This window comes from Quercus robur, chromosome 11 (assembly GCF_932294415.1).
Source record: "Quercus robur chromosome 11, dhQueRobu3.1, whole genome shotgun sequence".
Lineage (NCBI taxonomy): Eukaryota > Viridiplantae > Streptophyta > Magnoliopsida > Fagales > Fagaceae > Quercus > Quercus robur.
Window position 1 is genome coordinate 12,558,530 of NC_065544.1, and position 20,342 is coordinate 12,578,871.

At 37.3% G+C, this 20,342-nt stretch overlaps 2 protein-coding genes across 2 annotated transcripts; one reads left to right on the forward strand and one right to left on the reverse strand.

Moving 5' to 3' along the window:
- Positions 1 to 1,145: 1,145 nt before the first annotated feature.
- Positions 1,146 to 2,702, forward strand: LOC126704716 (uncharacterized). The gene is made up of 2 exons (XM_050403739.1): positions 1,146 to 2,108; positions 2,265 to 2,702. The coding sequence occupies exons 1-2, from the start codon at positions 1,146 to 1,148 to the stop codon at positions 2,700 to 2,702; spliced, it is 1,401 nt and encodes a 466-aa protein (XP_050259696.1).
- A 6,417-nt stretch (positions 2,703 to 9,119) lies between these two features.
- LOC126705643 (DNA polymerase eta) lies at positions 9,120 to 19,777 on the reverse strand. The gene is made up of 16 exons (XM_050404749.1): positions 19,649 to 19,777; positions 17,617 to 17,737; positions 17,417 to 17,528; positions 17,147 to 17,317; positions 16,193 to 16,361; positions 15,977 to 16,079; positions 15,395 to 15,514; positions 14,794 to 14,917; positions 13,207 to 13,320; positions 12,911 to 13,126; positions 12,455 to 12,563; positions 12,252 to 12,382; positions 11,873 to 11,945; positions 11,650 to 11,780; positions 9,841 to 9,952; positions 9,120 to 9,757 (listed from the first exon to the last, which is right to left on the reverse strand). Exons 1-16 carry the CDS (start codon positions 19,722 to 19,724, stop codon positions 9,465 to 9,467), a joined length of 2,175 nt encoding a protein of 724 aa, XP_050260706.1. The 5' UTR covers positions 19,725 to 19,777; the 3' UTR covers positions 9,120 to 9,464.
- Between the last annotated feature and the right edge of the window lie 565 nt (positions 19,778 to 20,342).

Below are 20,342 nucleotides of genomic sequence, written 5' to 3' on the forward strand. Positions count from 1 at the left end.
AGTTGCGAGGCTAGTTTTATAGGGAGGAAAAAAAAAAAAATTATAGGACCAGTTTTATGTCTTTTAATTACATTTATTCAACTTTTTTATTAAATGAGACCCACATTAGTCCAACCTTAACAAACACTGCACGGTATTTGTTAATATTTGCTATTATTTCCTCTTTCCTTATTTATTTATTTGCTTACTTAGGTTCTCAGTATATTTTTTGAAAAATAAAAAAAGAAAAAAAACTAAGAGCTAAATTTTGGAATTTTGAAAATAAACATTTGAGCCTAGTTAAATGACATGACAGTCCGTACAAGATTAGATCTAGAAAATGTAATCTTAACTATGAAATAGATGAAATAAGAGAATTTGAAATAGAGAGAGTCTTATTCTCTTTAACACATATGAGAATCAATGGTTATTTAAATAACAAATAATGTTAAGTTATATGTATTCAGATTCAAGAGAGACGCAAGTCATGTAAAGAACAAAGAGTCTAGTAACATAAAAGTTCACAAATGTTGAGATTATATGTTACTACGTACTAGTACACAATAAAAGTTGTGTCTATGATTAATGGATTATATGAAAATAATACTACTTTAATAATAATTTATCAACTCTGCAAGTTGTAAGAAAAAATTATGAAATTTTTTAGGGGTAATTATACTATCCGCTCTTGAGATTTGAAGAAAATAACACTCCACTCCCTTCCATTAATATCAATAATAATAAAATATTCTGATTTTTTAAAAGATTCTCTTTACCGAACTTTAATGATAGTTAGTGAAAACATAATTGACAGAATTTAGGATAAACTAAAATGTTTTTCCAGCACCAAGAGACTTGTAACAATTTTTGCATAAGTAAAGACAAAGGAGGTACACTTCTTCCATATTTTGCATTTTTTTCCCACATATTTATTTTCATGATCCTTCTTCAGATTTTAATAATTGTGGGTTTCAAGTGTTAAGGGAACAGACATTTATTGCTTTTCAAAATTTCAGTTTTCAATTTTTAGTTTACAATCAGAAAGTGTTATTTGGAAGTTGCAGTTAAGTTGCTGGGAAAAAAAGAAGTTATTTAAAGATGGCAAAGACATAGGAAACATTAGTCGAGTGAACCGCTTGGGGTCCTGTGTAGACCGTAGAAGTATAATGGAACGCTCTCTCTCTATTGAGGAACAAGCGGAACTTGCCCGGAGCAATAAAAAAGTCAAAAATGTGAATCATGCGGGTTTTTGTGAAGGACAAAGCTCGGGGTCTCCATCTCCTAGCTTCGCTGGGGGCCAAGGCAGCCAAAATGCTTCATTCAGAGATAAGCTTATGGGTGAAATACCAGGTGCATACACGCAGGCATTTTGTTTTGAAGAGTTCATGGATGATGATCCCGAGTCGGATGATGAAGTGGAAACTCTTAGGCAAGGTATGGTGACTGTGAAGTTCTCGAAGGAGCTTAAACAAGAGATCCGAAGACCTTGGGCAAGAGCTTTGATTGTGAAAGTTTACGGTAGAGCTGTTGGATTAAATTTTCTCCAAGCTAGATTATTATCTTTGTGGAAACCAGCAGGGCGTATGGATGTTGTAGACCTTGAACATGGCTTCTTCCTCATAAGGTTGTCATTGAAAGAGGATGTTGAGACTGTGTTGAAGAAAGGTCCTTGGTTCTTAGGAGACCACTTCCTGTTGGTTAGACCATGGGAACCAGATTTCAAGCCTGAATCAGCCAAGGTGTCTTCTATTGCAGTTTGGATAAGACTCAGTGGGTTACCTATTGAATACTACAATGCTAAGGCTCTCCAACACATAGGGAAGGCTATTGGCAATGTGTTAAGGATTGATACTTTCACGGCGACTGAATCTAGAGGTAAGTTTGCAAGGCTGTGTATCCAAGTTGATGTAGATAAACCGCTTATCACTACGGTGATGATAGGTAAACTCCAGCAAACCGTTACTTATAAGGGTATCCATAATTTATGTTTTGAGTGTGGAAGAATGGGCCATAAAAGAGAGGCTTGTCCTTATGTTATTAGGCCGGTGCCGCCGTGTGAGGAAGCGGAGAAGGATGCAGGGGAAACAGGGGCAAGCACACACGTTGTGCATGATGCTGACAGTGCTGAGGTAAAATTGGGACCACATGGAAAGGACGATGCCGTGCAAGAGGACATGCATGAGGGATCGTATGGACCTTGGGTGGTCGTGGCACGTAGGAAGAAAGAGACAAAATTCTAGAGGAGTGGTGGGTCATTACCTAGCCACGGTCATGCTTTGGAGCAGAGAAGTAACGGTCTTCAACTAGCTAATAGGAGAAATTGGATTGGTGTGGAGAAGCCTGAGAATTCCAACGGGCTTAACAGGGAGGCAAAAAGGAAGCTGGCCCCTCTAAGGATTCTGGAGAAAGCCCAATTGGAGCAAGCCATTCATAGAATTGGGAAGGAAGCCCAAGATGATTCGGCCCACAATGCAAGTATGAAAGTCAATATTCCAAAAAATGGTAAAGCCCGTAAGGCTGGTTCAGTCAAAGCAATGAAGATGGAGGCATGTTCAAGGGTTGGAAGCTTGAGATTGGTCGGTGCTGCTGGGGAAGAAACCTCTAGGGACAGCTCGCCGACACACAGGACGAGCCAAGCCGGTGCTGTCGCCGTAGCAGGGGCGGACTTGAGGCAGATCAGTATGGCGCATTTCAATACGCCGTCGCCTGGTGGAGAATTTTAGTTCGTTGCCGTCGACGAGTCTGAGATGGGTTTGGTTCGAAGAGGTGGTTCTGGGGAAAAGCATGGAGATCGGAGTGACTGTGAGGCGAGAAGGGCGGAGTTGAGGCAGATTGATATGGCGCAACTCAACGCGCCGTCACCTGATGTAGAGCTTCAACTCATTGCCGTCGGCTAGTCCGAGATGGGTTTGGTTCGAAGAGGCGGTTCCGGGAAAAATCATGGTGATCGGAGTGGTTGTGAGGCGAGGAGTATGAACTGGGAACATGGGTTTGGACCAAGTGAAGATCAAAGCTTGGACAGAGAGCTGACTGGCGGCAACGACGGCATGTTGGGCTATCCTGGTGTTTGTACCGGCCATGGAGAGGGTTTTCAGGTAGCTCGATCTGATCTTGGCTCCTTAAGTGATGAGAGTGGGGAATGTATAGCTCTTGGTGCGGACCTGATGATGTTGGAAGGAAGATGTGATGGTGGGTCTTACCATTGAGTTTTGTCATGTCTCAGCTTTATTTGTCATTATGAATAGCATTATTTGGAATTGTAGAGGTGCTTCAAAGCCTTCTTTTCAGAAGCGTGTTTGGGAGATAGTGCAGAAGTATAATCCGGCTATTTTGGTGGTAATGGAAACTCGTGTTGGGGTAAATAGAGCTAGGGAAATCACTGGGAGACTCCCTTTTGATGGAGTTATTCGCTCCGATGCAGTTGGGTTTGCTGGTGGAATATGGGTGCTGTGGAATTCTGATAGAGTTGACGTTGCCCATTTGGCCAGTACTGAGCAAGAAATTCACTTTACGGTTAAGGTACGCAGTTCAAATGTTATTTGGCTTTTTTCTGCTGTGGATGCTAGTCCTAGGTGTGCTGAAAGACATATTTTATGGAATAATCTTATGAAAGTAGCAGACCTTCATAATATGCCTTGGGTTATAGCAGGGGATTTTAATGAACCTTTGGTTAATGATGATAAATTTGGTGGTAGAGCGGTTAGTGTGAACAGCTTTCTTTTGTTTAAGGAGTGTTTAGATAAATGTAGTATGATGGACATCGGCTTTGCGGGTCCTCGGTACACTTGGACCAATAGAAGGGAAATTCAAGCCTTGATTCAGGAGAGAATAGACAGGTTCTTTGTGAACCCTCAGTGGTGTTTGCTTTATCCGGCTGCTAAAGTCACCCATCTTCCTAGATACCACTTTGATCACTGCCCTGTTCTGTTAGAGATGCAACCAGGTGTAAGCAGGGGGAAGAAGAGGCCGTTTAGGTTTCAAACGTGCTGGTTGCTTGACCCTACCTTCCCTGTTATTGTTTCTCAAGCTTGGGGAGGTGCAGATAATCTTGCTGAGGCCATTGAGAGCTTCACTAGGAATGTTGTGGACTAGAATAAAAATCAGTTCGGGAATATTTTTACAAGGAAGAAAATTCTGATGGCTAGAATCAATGGTATTCAAAAGGCTATTGCTTTTAAACCTTCTAGTTTTCTTCTCAAGCTGGAAGTGGATCTCCTTAGGGATCTTGATCTTGTTCTCAATCAAGAAGAGGAGTTATGGGCTCTGAAGTCTCGGGTTAATTGGTTGGTTCAAGGGGATCGTAATACAGCTTTCTACCATGTTTCAACTTTGGTTAGGAGGAAAAGGAATCAAATCATGGCTATTAAGAATTTAGTGGGGGAGTGGATCCTTGAGGAGAATGATATTAAATAGTTTATTAGAAGCGGTTTTAGTGGGATATACACAACATCTCATGAGGCTGTTTCAAGGGATGAGACTAGTTTTGTCCAGTATCAGGCTAGCCTATCAGATGGGGAGAGGGAGAGCATCAATGAAGAGGTTACTGATATAGAAATCAAGGCTGCCTTGTGGGCTCTAAAACCATTTAAAGCCCCAGGTCCGGATGGACTTCATGCGGGCTTCTTCCAAAAATTTTGGCCGGTAGTGGGGGACTCTATGATTGAGGAAGTTAAGCAGATTTTTAGGAGTGGGAAAGTGCCTGAGCATCTGAATAGGACTTTTATTGCTTTGATTCCTAAGATCCAAGGTCCTGAGACTTTAGGTAATTACAGACCTATTAGTCTGTGTAATACGGTGTATAAAGTGGTGACCAAGATCATTGTGGCAAAGCTGAGACCTTTTTTGGATAAGCTTATTTCCCCCCTTCAGACGGCTTTTGTCTTGGGTAGAAAGGGTATTGATAATGTCATCATTGCCCAAGAGATAATCCATTCCCTTGGGAAAAAGAAAGGGAAGACGGGATACATGGCCTTAAAGATTGATTTGGAGAAGGCTTATGACAAACTTGAGTGGGGTTTTATTCGGAACATGCTTATTAGGATTAACCTTCCCACACAGCTTATAGATGTTATAATGAGTTGGGTGTTGACGGTCTCCACCTCCATTTTGTTTAATGGGGAAGTCTTGGATCCGATTCTTCCTTCTAGAGGGATAAGGCAGGGTGACCCACTCTCCTCGTATCTGTTCATCATTTGCATAGATTTTCTTGGCCAGTTAATAGAAGAGAAGTGCAATATGAAGACTTGGCAACCAGTTAAAGCCTCTCAAAGTGGTCCTGAATTCTCTCATCTCTTCTTTGCGGATGACCTCATCGTTTTTGCTAAGGCAGATTGGGTTAATTGTGCCGCCATTAGAGATGTTCTTGATGATTTTTGTGAGTTATCTGGGCAATCTGTGAGTGAAGCTAAGTCGAAGGTGTATTTCTCCCCAAATGTAGACTGTGACACAAGGGAATCTCTTTGTGACATTCTGGGTTTTGCTTCCACTCCTTTTTTGGGGAAGTATCTTGGCTTCCCTCTCAAGCATCCTGGCTCTTCTTCTCAGGAGTACAACTTCATCCTTGATAGAGCTAAACAAAAGCTTTCGGGTTGGAAGGCTAACATGCTTTCTTTGGCGGGCCGGAATGTTCTCATTCAAGCCTCTTTAGCTGCTGTTCCTTCGTATGTCATGCAATGTGACTTGTTGCCTGGTAGAATTTTGAATGGATTAGATAAATTGAATCGAAATTTCCTTTGGGGTTCTTCTGAGGCTGCCAAGAAGATTCATTGGGTTGGTTGGGATAAAGTGATAAAGTCTAAGGAGGAAGGGGGGCTTGGGTTGCAATTTGCAAAGGAGAAGAATATAGCTCTCCTTTCTAAGCTTAATTGGAGGTTCCATACTGAAAAGGAGGCCCCTTGGGCTAGAGTTTTGAATATGAAGTATTGTAATCCGAGAAGAAGAGTTGCTACCAATGCTAATAGGCTTCCTTGTTCTCACATTTGGGTTGCGATGAAAAAAGGTATGGACACTTTCAATAAGGGTAGCAGATGGTTGGTTGGTAGGGATAGTGGGCTTAATGTCTGGCAAAGCAATTGGACTAATGGAGGTTCTCTTAGAGGCTTGATTCAGGGTCCTATCACGAGGGAGGCTAGCCAGCTAGAAGTGAAAGACTTTATGATAGACACTGGTTGGGATTGGGGGAAGATTCCCTTTGATCTTCCTATTGAGGTTAGAAGGTTGATTCAAGCAACCCCAGTGACTTTGTTGAGTAGAGGTGTTGATAAGTTGGCTTGGTCGGGATCTCCTAAAGGCACCTTTGACTTGAAGAGTGCTTATAGGATTGCCATGGGGGATGAAGGGATAGATCTTTTCCCATCTCGTTGGATTTGGAAAGTGAATACTCTTCCAAGGATCAGAACTTTTCTTTGGAAGTGTGCCCATAATAGCATTGGAGTTAAGGTTTGCCTTGAGAGGAGAGGTGTTAGTCATGATGCTACTTGCCCTTTATGCCAGGAAGGAGCTGAAAGCATTTTACATGCCCTGAGAGATTGCCCTCTTTTAAGAGGCCTGTGGAACCAGTTGGGGATTTTACCTTCTAATCAAGCCTTTTGAAGTAGCAACCTTCAAGATTGGCTGATGTTAAATAGTAAATTTAAGCACAGTTTAGGTGCTAACCACCCCCCTTGGAATGTTGTTTTTCCTTTTGCTGTGTGGAATGTCTGGAAGAGTAGAAACAATGCGGTCTTCAATGGTAAAAGTAGGAACTCGAAGCTTGATTTGGTGATTATAAACCAAGCAGTGGAATTTTTTCATTGCCTTTCCTCTCCAAGGCTGATGACTCGGAAAATCTTAAGGAGGATTAGGTGGGAGAAGCCGATTCAAGGATGGTGGAAGCTTAACACAGATGGCTCTTATTGTGGTAACACTGGTTTGGCAGGTTGTGGAGGGGTGATTAGAGATGATGCAGGTAGGTGGGTTATGGGTTTTAGTAGGAGTATTGGAATGACCAACAGCTTTGCCGCTGAGCTATGGGGTTTAAGGGAGGGTCTTCTTTTATGCAGCAACCTTAACATTAATGCTCTTGAAGTTGAACTTGATGCCAAGGCTATTGTGGACGCCTTGGATAATCCTTCTTATGTGAATAATGTCATATCGCCTTTGTTGGATGATTGCAAACTATTGATTTCTTGCATTTCGCAATTTTGTATTAAACATTGCTTCCACCAGGCGAATAGGTGTGCGGATAGTTTTGCTAGATTAAGCTATTATCTAGATGCTGATTTCTCTACCTTTGATAGTCCGCCTGTGGACCTTATAGATGTTTTTGAGGATGACCTCAATGGGGTGTTTTGTAATAGAATCTGTTCTGATTGTATTGTTGCTGCTTAGTTTGTAATGAAGCTTTTTTAACCAAAAAAATAAAAAAAAAAGACATAGGAAACATTATAAAAATAAATAAACTAAAATAAAAAAGATGTAGGCATTTCCTAGAAACTATGATGGACTTTAACCAAAAGGTAGTCCACAAAATTTTTAACATTAAGTCAAACAAATGTCATGGAATTGACTGTTTTTTCTCTTCAAGTTTGAAGTGAAGTGTCGTTCTTTCAAACCTAAATAAATTAAAGGAGGTGTTATTAGCCCAATTTTTATTGCACATTCTCTAGCATTGCTCAGTCAAGAATTATCAAAGTTTGGAGGGAAATTATAGGTTTGGAAAAATAAAATGTAACTAAAGCTCAAGTGCTTTCTTATTAATGAAAAGAAACCAATTACATTAGAAATTTTAGGAGGGATGATAATTGGAATCATGGTTGAAATCAATTAATACAATAAGATAATAAAAAAAAAAGCTTAAGTCGTATAATAGATTAATAGTTTTATATTGTTACTAGCATTCAGCTTGTTTGAGTAAATCTCTTAAGAAACTAATTACAAATTATCTCAATAAGTTCTTTGTTGTGTTTTTCTATCGATTGAGCTTCTCTTTATACTTGAGGATGTAGCAGTTATCTACGTATCTCTAGTTATGCTTTCCATGTGTTCCTTGTTGAACCTCAATGCCATGTGTTAAACTCCCTGAGGATAAATCAATGCCTCTTATCAACATTGTGGGCATCGCTCTTGGCCTTAATTTGTTTTACCTGAATTGCCACATCATCTCTCTATTAGTATTTCTTAACTATTTGTTTCATATTACACCATGCGTTCCAATTCAACAAATGTTATTTTAGTGAGAAAGTTTAGACATAAAATATTATTGACAAAAAAATTTCACACCATAACTACAGAAAATGGTGGATGGAGTTGGGAGTATTTCTAAGTAGTCTTGTTTTCACATCATTAATGTCTTTTTCCCCACTATTACGCAATAGAAAAAATAAAACTGATTTTAGTGCGAAAATAACATTTCCTATTTTTCTCACTTTGGTTCTCCTTTAAAGTCAAAGTTTGATCATTATTTAAATAAATAAATAAATAACACCAAACTTTGATCTTCTAAGAATTTTTAACAAAAAATTTGAAAAAAACTACACAAGAAATAGTTTTCACATATTTTTTTTGAATTTTTTATTAAACTATTGGGAATTGTGATTATGGTTCAAAGAATTATAGCAAGGAAATGTTAGAAACAAACAATCATACTCACTTCCATGCATCACTCTCCCATTCCAGCATGTAATGAGACACTTGCATTCTTGAACTAAAATCAAAGCAATAGCATATAGTTATAGTTTATCAACCAAAACCATGTAATGTTTTAGATTCTCATTCACTAAGAAAAAACTACACACATTTTTGTGCAAACTATTATACACTAATCACAATATTTCTTCTTAACAATTATAAAAAAATTTTAACACTCCGTTAAATTTATTGTAAACATGATAGAACAAACCATTTAAAAGCGCATGGACTTGTTTCAACCTAGTGAAACTTTAAACTTGAAGAAAACACCCTCACATAAAAAAAAAAAAGGAAAAAAGATGGGGGATAGTACCAAACCAAGAAACAGCTAACCCACATTTCCCTTATCGTACTAGAGAATAAATTCGGACGAAACTTTAAATTCTCAAAAATTTACTCCCCCTATAACACCCCCCCCCCCCCCCCCCCCCAAAAAAAAAGAAAAAGAAAAAAAAGAAGAAGCTCATGGGCGATAGCCATAAAGCATAATCATCATTATAAATTAATAAAAAATATTTACAGACACCATTCCATCATTATCAATTTTCAGAAAATCACTAACTTTTTATACTCTAATATACAGAATTGACTGGCATTCCAGCTTGCTTCCATACAATTCATAGAAAGGATAAAATCGCTTATGAACACTCAAAGAACTTCTGGACTAGCCTTGAATGCATGACGATTTTGGGTTTCCTAAGCCTAAATCTGCGTGAATTCTCTCTATGCTATATAATTCAATAAAATCAAGCAGCATTTTGTTTCATGAGCTTGAAGGATAACACCTTCCTATGTACAGTAGAGCACTATTGGTACAATTACCTATTTTTGGCTGGCAAGAAATAATGAGCGATGCTGGAACCCTTTTTAACCACATTTGGCCGCTTATGAGGCCTGAGCCAAGCCTGAACTTCTTCCTGGATTTCTGGTGGTAACTCGTTAATCACAGAGGGGTCTATCTCATCAACTTTGTAACGCCATGATTCACTTTGTTGTTCAATATGAGCTGAAGTAGAACAACCACTGTTTGTCCCAGTTTGTTCAGGAATACTTTCTTTAGGCAGCTCAGTTTGATTTGGTTCTGAACAGATACTACTTGTAGATTGAAAACCTGAAATATACTTCAAATTTTAGAGAGAGTACCGCAAGGAATTGGCATAAATGGAAAATCCAAAAGTTGGATTTAAAAATTACCAACAGATTCTGCTGCTTGAACATCTTGGAGTTGGATGGCTTCAACATGCTCCTGCTTCCTTAAAGAACTGGGATCACAAGTCTTAAAGAACCTCCGGATTGAACTCGTTCCCTGCCACAACATATTTAAGAAACAAATTAACATAACTTTCTAGGAGCCACATGTTAATCAGCACTGAAAGGACTGAGCAGAATAAAAACTCTATTTCTTTTGCCATTATGGCTCTGAGATCAACTTTTGACTGGATGAAAGATTTGGGCAGCTTACCCACATTTTTGAATTTTAAATTTCCATTTGTAGTTAGATAGTGCCATAGTGGTCACTTTTGAATAATTCCCACATACTTGATTTGTACCCTTCATCAATTTTTTCTGGTAACAAAATTAGTTTAACATATCTGAAAAGATATGACCATTACTGTTTATTAATGAATCGTTGGGCCTGAATTCAAATTGTATTTGCCAAATTTCTTATTGCCCAGATCTCAACAGCCAGGTTTTAACTCAAATTTCTTTAAATATTTCAGTCCCATATCCAAATTATCCTAAAAATTTTCACATCATAATCTAAACTTTTACTCCAAATTAAGTTAAACATTAAGAACAATCATAATTCCATAGGTTTTACCATAACTTCACTTTCTTAGCAGAATTTTCCACAATTACATGTAAAATTAAGTTGTGATTGGCTCATGCCCTCAGTAGATTTGGGAACATAAAAGGAATAGAATAGCTCAAAATGATGCAGGAGAATTTCAGCCCAGTGAAGAGAAAGAAGCCCATTAGTCCATTGTCATTATTTCTCAATATTACATTTAACCTATATATTATGTCTCTAGTATTTAATAGGTCACGTGACTTTTAATGAAGTTGGATGATATTTAATTGTTTTATGTAAGATGAAGAGCTAGGATTCTAGGGTTACTAAAGGCTATTATAAATGAGCAAAACTTAGGTACAGTACTTAGATGTTGTTCCTTACGTTTCCCTCTTAAAATTCAACCATGTGGCAGTACTTAATTAAAAATACACTTTCATCCCATGAGAAAAAAGCCACATGACTGAATTTTAAGAGAAGAACCTAAGGAACAGCATTTAAGTATTGTACCTAAGTTTTGTCCATTATAAATAGCCTCTTTTGAGTAATTGTAGACAGCTTTTTCAGCTTTTTTTAACTATTTCATGAAATTTCAGATAATTTCTTCTTAATCCCTTTTCCTACACTAGATCTAAGTTCTCCTCACCACATCACAAAAGCACGATGATTGAGGAAGTAACATATATGATATATTCAAATATGTGCATTCCAACAGACAATAAAAGTTGCTATCAAGTGGAACAACAGAACCTAAATTTTATAAAAGGGGCTTCTATAGGACAAAAGAAAATGTTGAAGCAAATGGTATAAGCCATGTAAACTAGAATTAAAAGATAGAGAAGAAGAGTTTATGTACCCATGAAAGAGTATTTCACCAATGTGGTAAAAACACAAAGAACTTTAGCAAATTTGTACTCCCCTGTGTACACAGGTAGGCAGTTTGAAAAACTGAATAATGACGAGGGCACCAGAGCTGGGCCAAATGATTAATATAGTTTTGTCCAGCAAATTACTATCCAAACAAGGATGTGATCTACTTAAATATCCTGATTGTTTAACATATGTTGTTAAATTTTTTATTTATAAACGAAGTCAGATTTTCTCAACATGCAAAAATCTTGAACAATGGATGTCCTTATGATAGGATTGTCATAGTGACACATTTAGCAGTGCAATCTTAGCGAAGAGCTAAAGTAACTGCACTTACAGACCTTATCTTTTGATGTTTTTTTTTTCTGCAAACCTCGATCCAAACTTGGCATGGCATATTTAATCCTAGATTCTTCTGTAGGGAATTCTCTTTGTTGCTCACTTTGACTCATCCCCAAACAGCTTTCACTTCCTAGACAAACACCTGTCTTTAGTATGATGTGGTAGGGAAAATTAAAGAGGAAAATGGGAGAACAAAAAGTGCTAAACCACACAAGAAACTACCTGAAGGCAACAACGGTGAAGTTTCTTGGGCAATACTATTTTGCATCTGTTGTGATGACAAACATGATGGATCCTGCACATGAAAAAATCTCATGATTGGACCACAAGAAGCATTTGCCTAAATTTGTCATTCAAGAATCAAGACCCACATCTTGGTTCATTAACAGCACAAGCCACACACTAAGAAGAAAGGTTAGATTTCTGCCCAAACTCCATACAAGATGTTAAAGCCATCTAAAATCTAACCACCCATGCTAGATATGCAATACTGGTGTACAAACATTTCAAAGGGTTAAACACTACATTCTTGTATAATATATTAATGATCATGAAAGCAGAATTTCAGTTAACAAAATAATGAATCTGCATATAGCAAAACCTGGTCTTTCCATGTTTTACTTTTGTCTTCCTGATGATCCAGAGTAGGGATAGCATGCTTGATCTCCTTTTCTTCTCCAGGGAACACAATCTGTGGCTCAGTTAAATTCAACCCTGAATAGCTTTCACTTTCTAACAAACAACAGCCATGAGAATATTAGAAAACCAAGAGTGAACAAGAAGTGCATTTGAGACTGGAAATACCTGAAGGTGACAATGGTGCAGCATCTTGTATGAGGTTATCCTGTGATTTCTCTGATGAAGAGCGGGGTGGGCACTGGCCATGAAAGTATTTCATGATTGAACATGTTCCCTAGCAAACATATAGGAATCAAAATTAAAGTCAAGGGCCAGCAAGTCTAAGATTGAAGAATTAGATGAGCCTAAAATTTATTTAAGCAGCTTATTGATTAATTCATTTTGAAACTGCTATAATAAATACTTCTTAATTACTACATAAAAAGAAGCACCTCCCCAACCCCCTCTCCCAAAAGAGAGAGAGAGAGAGAGAAGCACCTACCCTGTGGATAACAACATTGCATATGCTAAACACATATTTTGTTGGACATATTGAGGGGGGGGGGGGGGGGACGAAAAGAAGAAGAGACCCAGAAATTATAAGTCCAAGTCATAACATGATAAGAATCAAGTAAAACTTACAGATGGTGTGTCCAAAATTTTACTTGCTGAAACAGAAAGGCCTGTTATTCCCCAACCATTGTATTGACTTCCTTGAGTTTTAGATTTGTAAGTGCCCATATAATCGCGTAATCCAGCTTGAAATAGGTTCATGGCATCTTCTTGAATCTTGATAGTCCCATACCTTAGGGGACAAGACTTGGAAGGGAACTTCTTGTGTGAATCTGAGTCACCTAACTGCAGGATAATTAAATTGAAGGATGAGTGAGTATAAATAAAATGTATAAATCCAAAATTAATGAAGGAAAAATAGGAACCTTGTATGCTCTAGCATGCAAAGTCAATGTGTGAGCAATCCGTTTATTTTGGTCCAAGTCAAAGTGAAGGCGTTCACTCAGTTCTTCACAAAGTTCATTGAGCCAGTGTTGAACCTGGAGGAAGAGCCACCAAATTGAGTAAAAATTATTTGCTGAGATGAACTTCAGCGTGAGGGACGTAAGCATTTCAAGAAACGTTTTGTAGAAACAAGAACATAGCAGGACTAGAAGTCAGAAAAATGTAGATAAAAAAAAATTAACATTATCTATTTAAATTCTCTCTTTCCCTTTCAGACCAATCATGTAAGAAAAACGGGTAGTGCCATTTATAGTTACTCAATCCAGTAAGTTTTTATCAATTGGTTGTTCCCTCTAACAATCTATAATAGCACTGGTTCTTTGTTGCATGCAAAACCATTTGATCATATTAAACTTACCACACAAAAAAAGAAAGAAAGAAAAAAACTGATACATCTTATCATCTAATGTGACAAGGCTCAAATAAACTGATCATATTACAAACACAAGTCAATTTCCCCAATTTGTCAACGGCTCAATTTTTTATTTTTTTTCTTTTTAAGACCTAGGTGAGATTATTTATTTATTAAAGAGACTTGCTTCTTAGTCCCAAATATTGAGTTCTTCAATGTGGAAGTTTTGAACTATTTGAGCATTGAAAGAAAAACTTATTTTATTTTATTTTTTATTATCAGTACATTGTAAGAGAAACCTGTCCAATTAGATAATTTCGCAAAGATCATACAATAACAATCATGCAGAGATATTGATTTTAATGGAGATTAACTTATTAATGAGGTAAATGGCATAGCAGCAAAGGTGATGAACCACAAGCACATGTACATTGAGAATAGCATCAGAAGTTGCCATTGGGAAAGTGTCATCTTCTCAGCTAAACAATGCAAGGCCAGTTCAAATTTTTAATAATAATAAAACAACAGCAACAACAACAATAAAAGAGGAGGTTCAACAAGTTTGGGTAGAAAAATAATTCTATGAATAACAATTGCAAAGTCCAATACATCTGCTTGACTGCTTTTGTTCGCCATATCATCACAATTGACTTCAAGGGTCAAACAAGCCAGCATATGAATCTTGGGAAACAGATTCTCTCTCAAAATGTAAAAGGGTTGCCATGCCCATAAGTACAGGCAGTGGGGCTGCTCACCCAACATATCCTAGTTAAAAGTTGAAGCCTTAAGTCATTATTAAAGACTTTTTACATCATTTACAATCCTGCTTTCAACACTTAAGATGTTTTATAGAATCCAGGATGATATATTTGTTATGCAAAGAATATATAAAACATACCAAACCACATGGCCCATATCTGGCATGCATTGTCCAACCATTATGCCTCACTAAATGAACAATAAAGTGGGAGTATACCATAGAGTTGGTAATGTGACTTCAGACATTTTGGGATTTAATACAAGAAAAACATTCTTCATTTTGAGTAAATATTAATGCCTTCATCAATATCATTTTAATGACAGATGATAAGGGATGGTCAGATCATACAGTATAATAAACAGAGGGTATTCATCCGGTTAACAGAATACTTCTTACAGAATCAATTGTCTTCAGGGCCCGAGGGCCAGGAAATGTCTTCCCAGAACCATGACTCTTGGGAAGAAGGCGTCCCTGAACTTCTTCCCCACTGATTCCCCTTGCAATATTCCACAACCAAGTGCTGGAATCCATGTAAAAAAATAGATATTAGGAGGTACATTTGGGTAATTGTTGGACAAGCAAGCTGATGGATAACTGAAATTGACAAAGGGCCTTTCTCCAGAAACTATTCAGCATAGGGAAATATTATTTTTATTTTTATTTTTATTTTTGATAAAAAAATATCATAGTCAAATTGGATAAAGCATAATAAATTTTGAAAAAAAGAAAGAAAGAAAAAGAAAGCAACAACAATATTCGGAGATAACTGAAAAAATAATAAGAAGACAACCATTACAGCTTGGGGAAGTCACCAAATTTTAGTCAACTTTGGAAGAAACTATTGAGATGTATGTAAATTATTTCAAGAAAATTGTGTATTTTACAGGACAAACCTATTAAGATAGTAAGCTACATATAGTAATGATAAATAAAATAAGTTGCTCATGATCTATAGGTTCAAAACATTCAGAGAATATTTAAAAGGAGAGGTAGTGACCCAGTATTGACGCCATAACACTCTTGTAGCTTCTCTTCTGAAAACTGCAACAGATCTCCAACAGTGTTCACACCTAAGTCACTTTGTAAAGAAGTCCCAAGCTTTCCTCCAAGCTGTTTCCTGCAAACCAAGTTTGCTTCAACATTTAGGCATCGCAATTCAGAAAACCTTACCAGCAGCAATCGTTTGAGATTTGAACCATACGAAGAAAACAAAACAAAGAAATAATGGACAAAATTTTCCTCCAAACTGGTTTGGAAGAATGTTCCTCCAACCCATTCTATCCATGTGTACTTTTAGTCATGAACTACTTAAAAGTCATTTCATTTTAAATGATTTAGCGAATCATGTGATTCAATACATGTGGATAGTCTTATAAACCGCCACATAATGGGTTGGAGGAAATTCCTTCAACCTAGTTTGGAGGAAAACATTGTCCATGAATAATACCATAAGATCAAATTTTCTTTCTTTTTTGAAGCTATCCAAGTAGCAAAATATGGCACTCACCTAATGGACATAACATTTTAACTCAAATTTATAATGCAATATAGGAGTCTAAGAATCAAAACAAAAACTCACATTTTCTTGATTGGCAAGGACTCCAGTAATCCTTTCACAGAGGAGAAGGGCACAACAGTTTGTTGTGCAGGTTTATTCATACCACTTGCAAGTTTGGCCGCATCTGCTATCAAAGTTATAGATAAGCTGATGACAAAAAAGTCTAGTCATGAAGTGAAGTGCCTTAATGGGGTATGATGCTCAGTAAAATAACATAGTAAAATGAAGGACTGCTACCTACCTTATTATGAGCTATACCAGCAGAACATGTAAACTCAGTCTCCTTCAACACTTGCATCCTAAGTTCTGCAACAATAAGGGCCCCACAAGCTAAAAGCTTATCACGATGATCCGCATCACTACTACTAAGCCACTCTCTCACATTCTCTTTGGCATCAATTCCATCCTGAATTTGAACCAATTTCAGTATAATTGTTGCCGACACAAAAACCAGCAAGTTCATGACTAACTGATTCAGTCCTACCATCTAGATGAAATATTAAAATATGTATCTGCATATGAAAGAACCTTCATATGATAGTTTTTAAATATTCTTATAACATATAAATTCTTGTGAGATAAAACTTAAGATTTAGCCTCTGGGGAGAGTCCACCATTACATCATTCCCAAAGGCTATGCCTTATTATGTCCACCCAAAGCAGGAATCCAGAATCTGCATTATCACAGCTCAAACCCATAATAAGGATTTAGATTCAGGGATATTGTTAAAATGGTCAGCCATGTATCTACATCCATGTTATGGGTTTGGATCATTAAATGCAGATTAATAATACAACACCCCCCCCCCCCCCCCCCCCCCCCGCGGGCGGGCGTGGCTCTCTTTTTCTCTCTTTTCTTCCCAAAAACAAATTTCCAGTAATAGCAATTAATATTTTTGTTTTTGTGTTTCACACTACAATCCAAAATTCCAAATAAACTTTGTGAATTCATCAATGACGCTCTATTCAATATGCATCTATATCCATAAAAAAATACAAGCAGAGCACAAATTCCATTTGTAAATAGGGACCTACCAGATAAAAGTTTGTTAAAATAACAAATAATGCAGAGAGCTTAATATTTCAACATCTTTGCATCATCAACGTTGACCATTAGTCACAAAATTAAATTTTATTCTGTTAGGTTTAAGAAAATCTAACGATCAGGAGATTGAATGCACTTTCTCTAACCTCATTATTAAGCCCCAAAACATGTGACTTAATAGCTTCCTCATTAATTACTTCCAGGCTCTCTGGAGGAGTTTCTGCTAACATTGTTTCAGCTGCATCAGTAAGGTCAAGATACACTTCATCAATAGAAGCTCTCTCACATCGACCCTTCCTTGCAAGAATAGAAACCACCTGAAGTTTTGATTAGAAGCCACCTTAACTTCAATTATCAAATAGTATTACCAACAATGACATTTAAAGCCATTCAGAATGTGTCATAAATACACTAACCTCTGAACCCGCACTGCGGTACGTGTTGAGATCAGCTTTACCCCGAGCCACTGGGACTTGAACCAGCTGAATTTCCGGGCAAACTTGCTTTGCTTCATCGCCTCGCATTGATCTGATAATCATTCATTAGATTATTATAGTCTAAAAAATTGTTTATTCATTAAAAGGTATTTAGAAATTAAGGAAAAACATTTCTGTACCGCTTCACACCATATTTACGGGCCTCATAGCTAACAGCAATCAAGCCTCCACCTTTCCAGGAATTATATTGTACCACAGCAGTAGGCAAACCCCTTAAATCAGGCTGCTTCCGCTGCTCCACTGTAAAGAACAACATATAACAGTAAGCTGCAGTAATAATGTAAGACTAGGATTCCAAGTCACAGCTCATGGGAGATAACCAGAAGAGAACGTCCATGGATTGCATGACCAAAACCTACAGTGAACTTTCCAGCTTAAACTTCCAAGCATTTTTCCTTTACACTCTCTATTAACTTGCTCTAATCCATGCAGTCATCTCTTTTAACATCTAAAGCCGGTCACCAAATCCTTGTATTGCTTTATATATGTAGACACACACACACAGGAGATCTGTCATATAAACAGGGTGTTCGCACAACAATCCTCTAATGAATTACAAACAAAATCACTCAACTATCATTTGACTATAGTTTGATATCAACAGATATCATGTTGAACACCTCGTCTTCACAAGTAAAACAGCCTTTTACTATATATTAGGATTAATATTGGCAATTTCCAGGTGACTAATCATGAGTCAAGAGGGTTGTATTTAATGTTATTATGTTTGGTAACAGTCTGTGTAAGAAGCTGCTTCAAAGAGTTAAAAATATCAAGGCTCATTTGAACAAAATCAGGACTCACTCAAGTAAGCATTAAGTTAAGCAAAAGTTGAGTGACCCTCACTTGAGCAAGATTATGAAACCAGAAGTCCTAATTCTACTCGAAGACTGATCAAAGACGATTCTTAACCTACCTTTAAATACCCTTTGAGGCATAATTTTTAAGATAAGAAAGCTCGCATACAAAAAAGATCTAAGTAAGCCTTTTTTCTTGAGCATAAACTGAAATCCTCCTGTGTTGGTTCAATCTTGAGAACCAAATTTGTGAGCCTGAAATGACTCCAATGAAACCAAAAAAATTGTCACCCTTTGCCAGTGAGTTCACTGATCTACCAGATTTCTGGATTGGCATAGATGATTTGTTCATGGTGGAAATCATGTAGAAGAATTCCAGAGTTCTAGAGACGCTGTGGTAGGAGCGAACAGGTGGTTTGCGTGGTTACACTTACACATAGAGTCTGTCTACAAAGTTTTGTTAGCATGTAGTAAGTAGTAACAAACTTCTTCTATAGTGGATTTCATTGGGCTAGGTTACCCTCGAAGTGGTTTTTCTATTTAAGAGTTCTTCAAAAGTTTACATTTCTTCATCAAATCCTTGTATTGCTTTAATTTTTATTTTACCGCTTTTGAATTGTGGTGATATATTTGTGATTGCTGTATCATTGTGGTTGTTAAACTACTATTGTTAGATTTTGGATACGAGTGATAATCAATCAGATAATTAAAACACATTGGGGAAATTTTTTTTTTTTTTTTTTTTTCAGTGTAATTCTTTCCTATGTATAACCATGAACTGGCACATATCAACCCTGTGTATACATGTTTAAGCCATGTTGTTGTTACGAAAAAAAAGAGTACAAGAAGTTTTCTCCTAATTTTTGCCGTATAAATCCTAATTTTGTGTGCCATATCGTGTCCTTGACTCCATGTACACGCGTTTATACCAAGAATTGAATAATAGTACTGCTTCATCCTCTAAATGAAAACATCAAGAGAAGGTCTTAAATAAGTTCAACATCTCAATTTGAAGTGAGATCAAAATTCAATTGGACAAGAACATCTTTTCACCATCAATTCTGCTCAGAAGTCAGAACCATAAAGCGTGTAAGCCAATGTTCTCATCCTCTCTAACAAAGGACATCATTTTATATCAAAAAAACCAAATGGGCATGCTTGGAATTTGCCAGAAATTCAATATCAACCATATTACACTGAAATTCAACATAAAAATTCAGATGGGTCTCTCTCTATTTGCATTTTGGACCATCATATATCATCCCCAACCCCAGACCCCCAATATAACCCACAAAATCAGACACACACAAAACTTATTCATATGAGAGAGAAATAGAGACAGAGAGTCAGAAACCTTGAACGTAGAAGCAGTCCATGTCAACGTGAGCGATGACTCTGGCATCAGAGGATTCGGGTTTGGCCACTGGCATTTCGTTTCTTTCCCTCCAAACCCAAATTCAGAAGAGCAAGCGACACTTCAGTAGACATGGCAAAACGGGTCAGACCCGTTTTGACCCGACCCGTTTGACCTGCAACCCGTTTGACCCGTAACCCGATTGACCCGTTTAAAAATGACCCGTTTTGACCCGCGACCCGTTTTGACCCGTGACCCGATTGACCCGACCCGAACTCGAACCCGACCCGCACATTTTGCCACGTTTACCAATGTTGAGTAGATTTAGATTGAGGTGTAATTTTTATAAAATATTTACTTATTCTTTTTTACTTAATATGTTATGTACTCCATTATAGTTTGTTATTTTTTACTTGCCACCTTTATTTTCTCTTCCTACTTTAAATAGATTGAAGATTATACCAAGATTAGTTTCTAGAAAGCTGGAACAGGAGTTGCACCAAATTTGGGTATCAATTTAAGTGTTTAGTGGTAATTGGTAACAATATCACTAGTGAGAATCTAATCACAATTAAGGAACTCATAAACAATTGACAGATTGCATCTATTTCCAAAAAAAAAAAAAAAAAAAAATGTTTGAAAAATACGGGTCAACTCGACCCGACTCACGACCCGACTCAACCCGCGACCCGTT

What these genes read in the sequence shown, in the direction of transcription:
- LOC126704716 (XM_050403739.1), top strand. Translation starts at nt 1,146, where the DNA reads ATGGAACGCTCTCTCTCTATTGAGGAACAAGCGGAACTTGCCCGGAGC. An exon ending in ATGATGCTGACAGTGCTGAG is followed by an intron (nt 2,109 to 2,264) that starts GTAAAATTGGGA and finishes GCTTTGGAGCAG; the next exon opens with AGAAGTAACGGTCTTCAACT.
- LOC126705643 (XM_050404749.1), bottom strand. Translation starts at nt 19,724, where the DNA reads ATGCCAGTGGCCAAACCCGAATCCTCTGATGCCAGAGTCATCGCTCAC. An exon ending in GTAAAACATGGAAAGACCAG is followed by an intron (nt 11,946 to 12,251) that starts GTTTTGCTATAT and finishes TTTCATGTGCAG; the next exon opens with GATCCATCATGTTTGTCATC. An exon ending in TTCACCGTTGTTGCCTTCAG is followed by an intron (nt 11,781 to 11,872) that starts GTAGTTTCTTGT and finishes GTGTTTGTCTAG; the next exon opens with GAAGTGAAAGCTGTTTGGGG.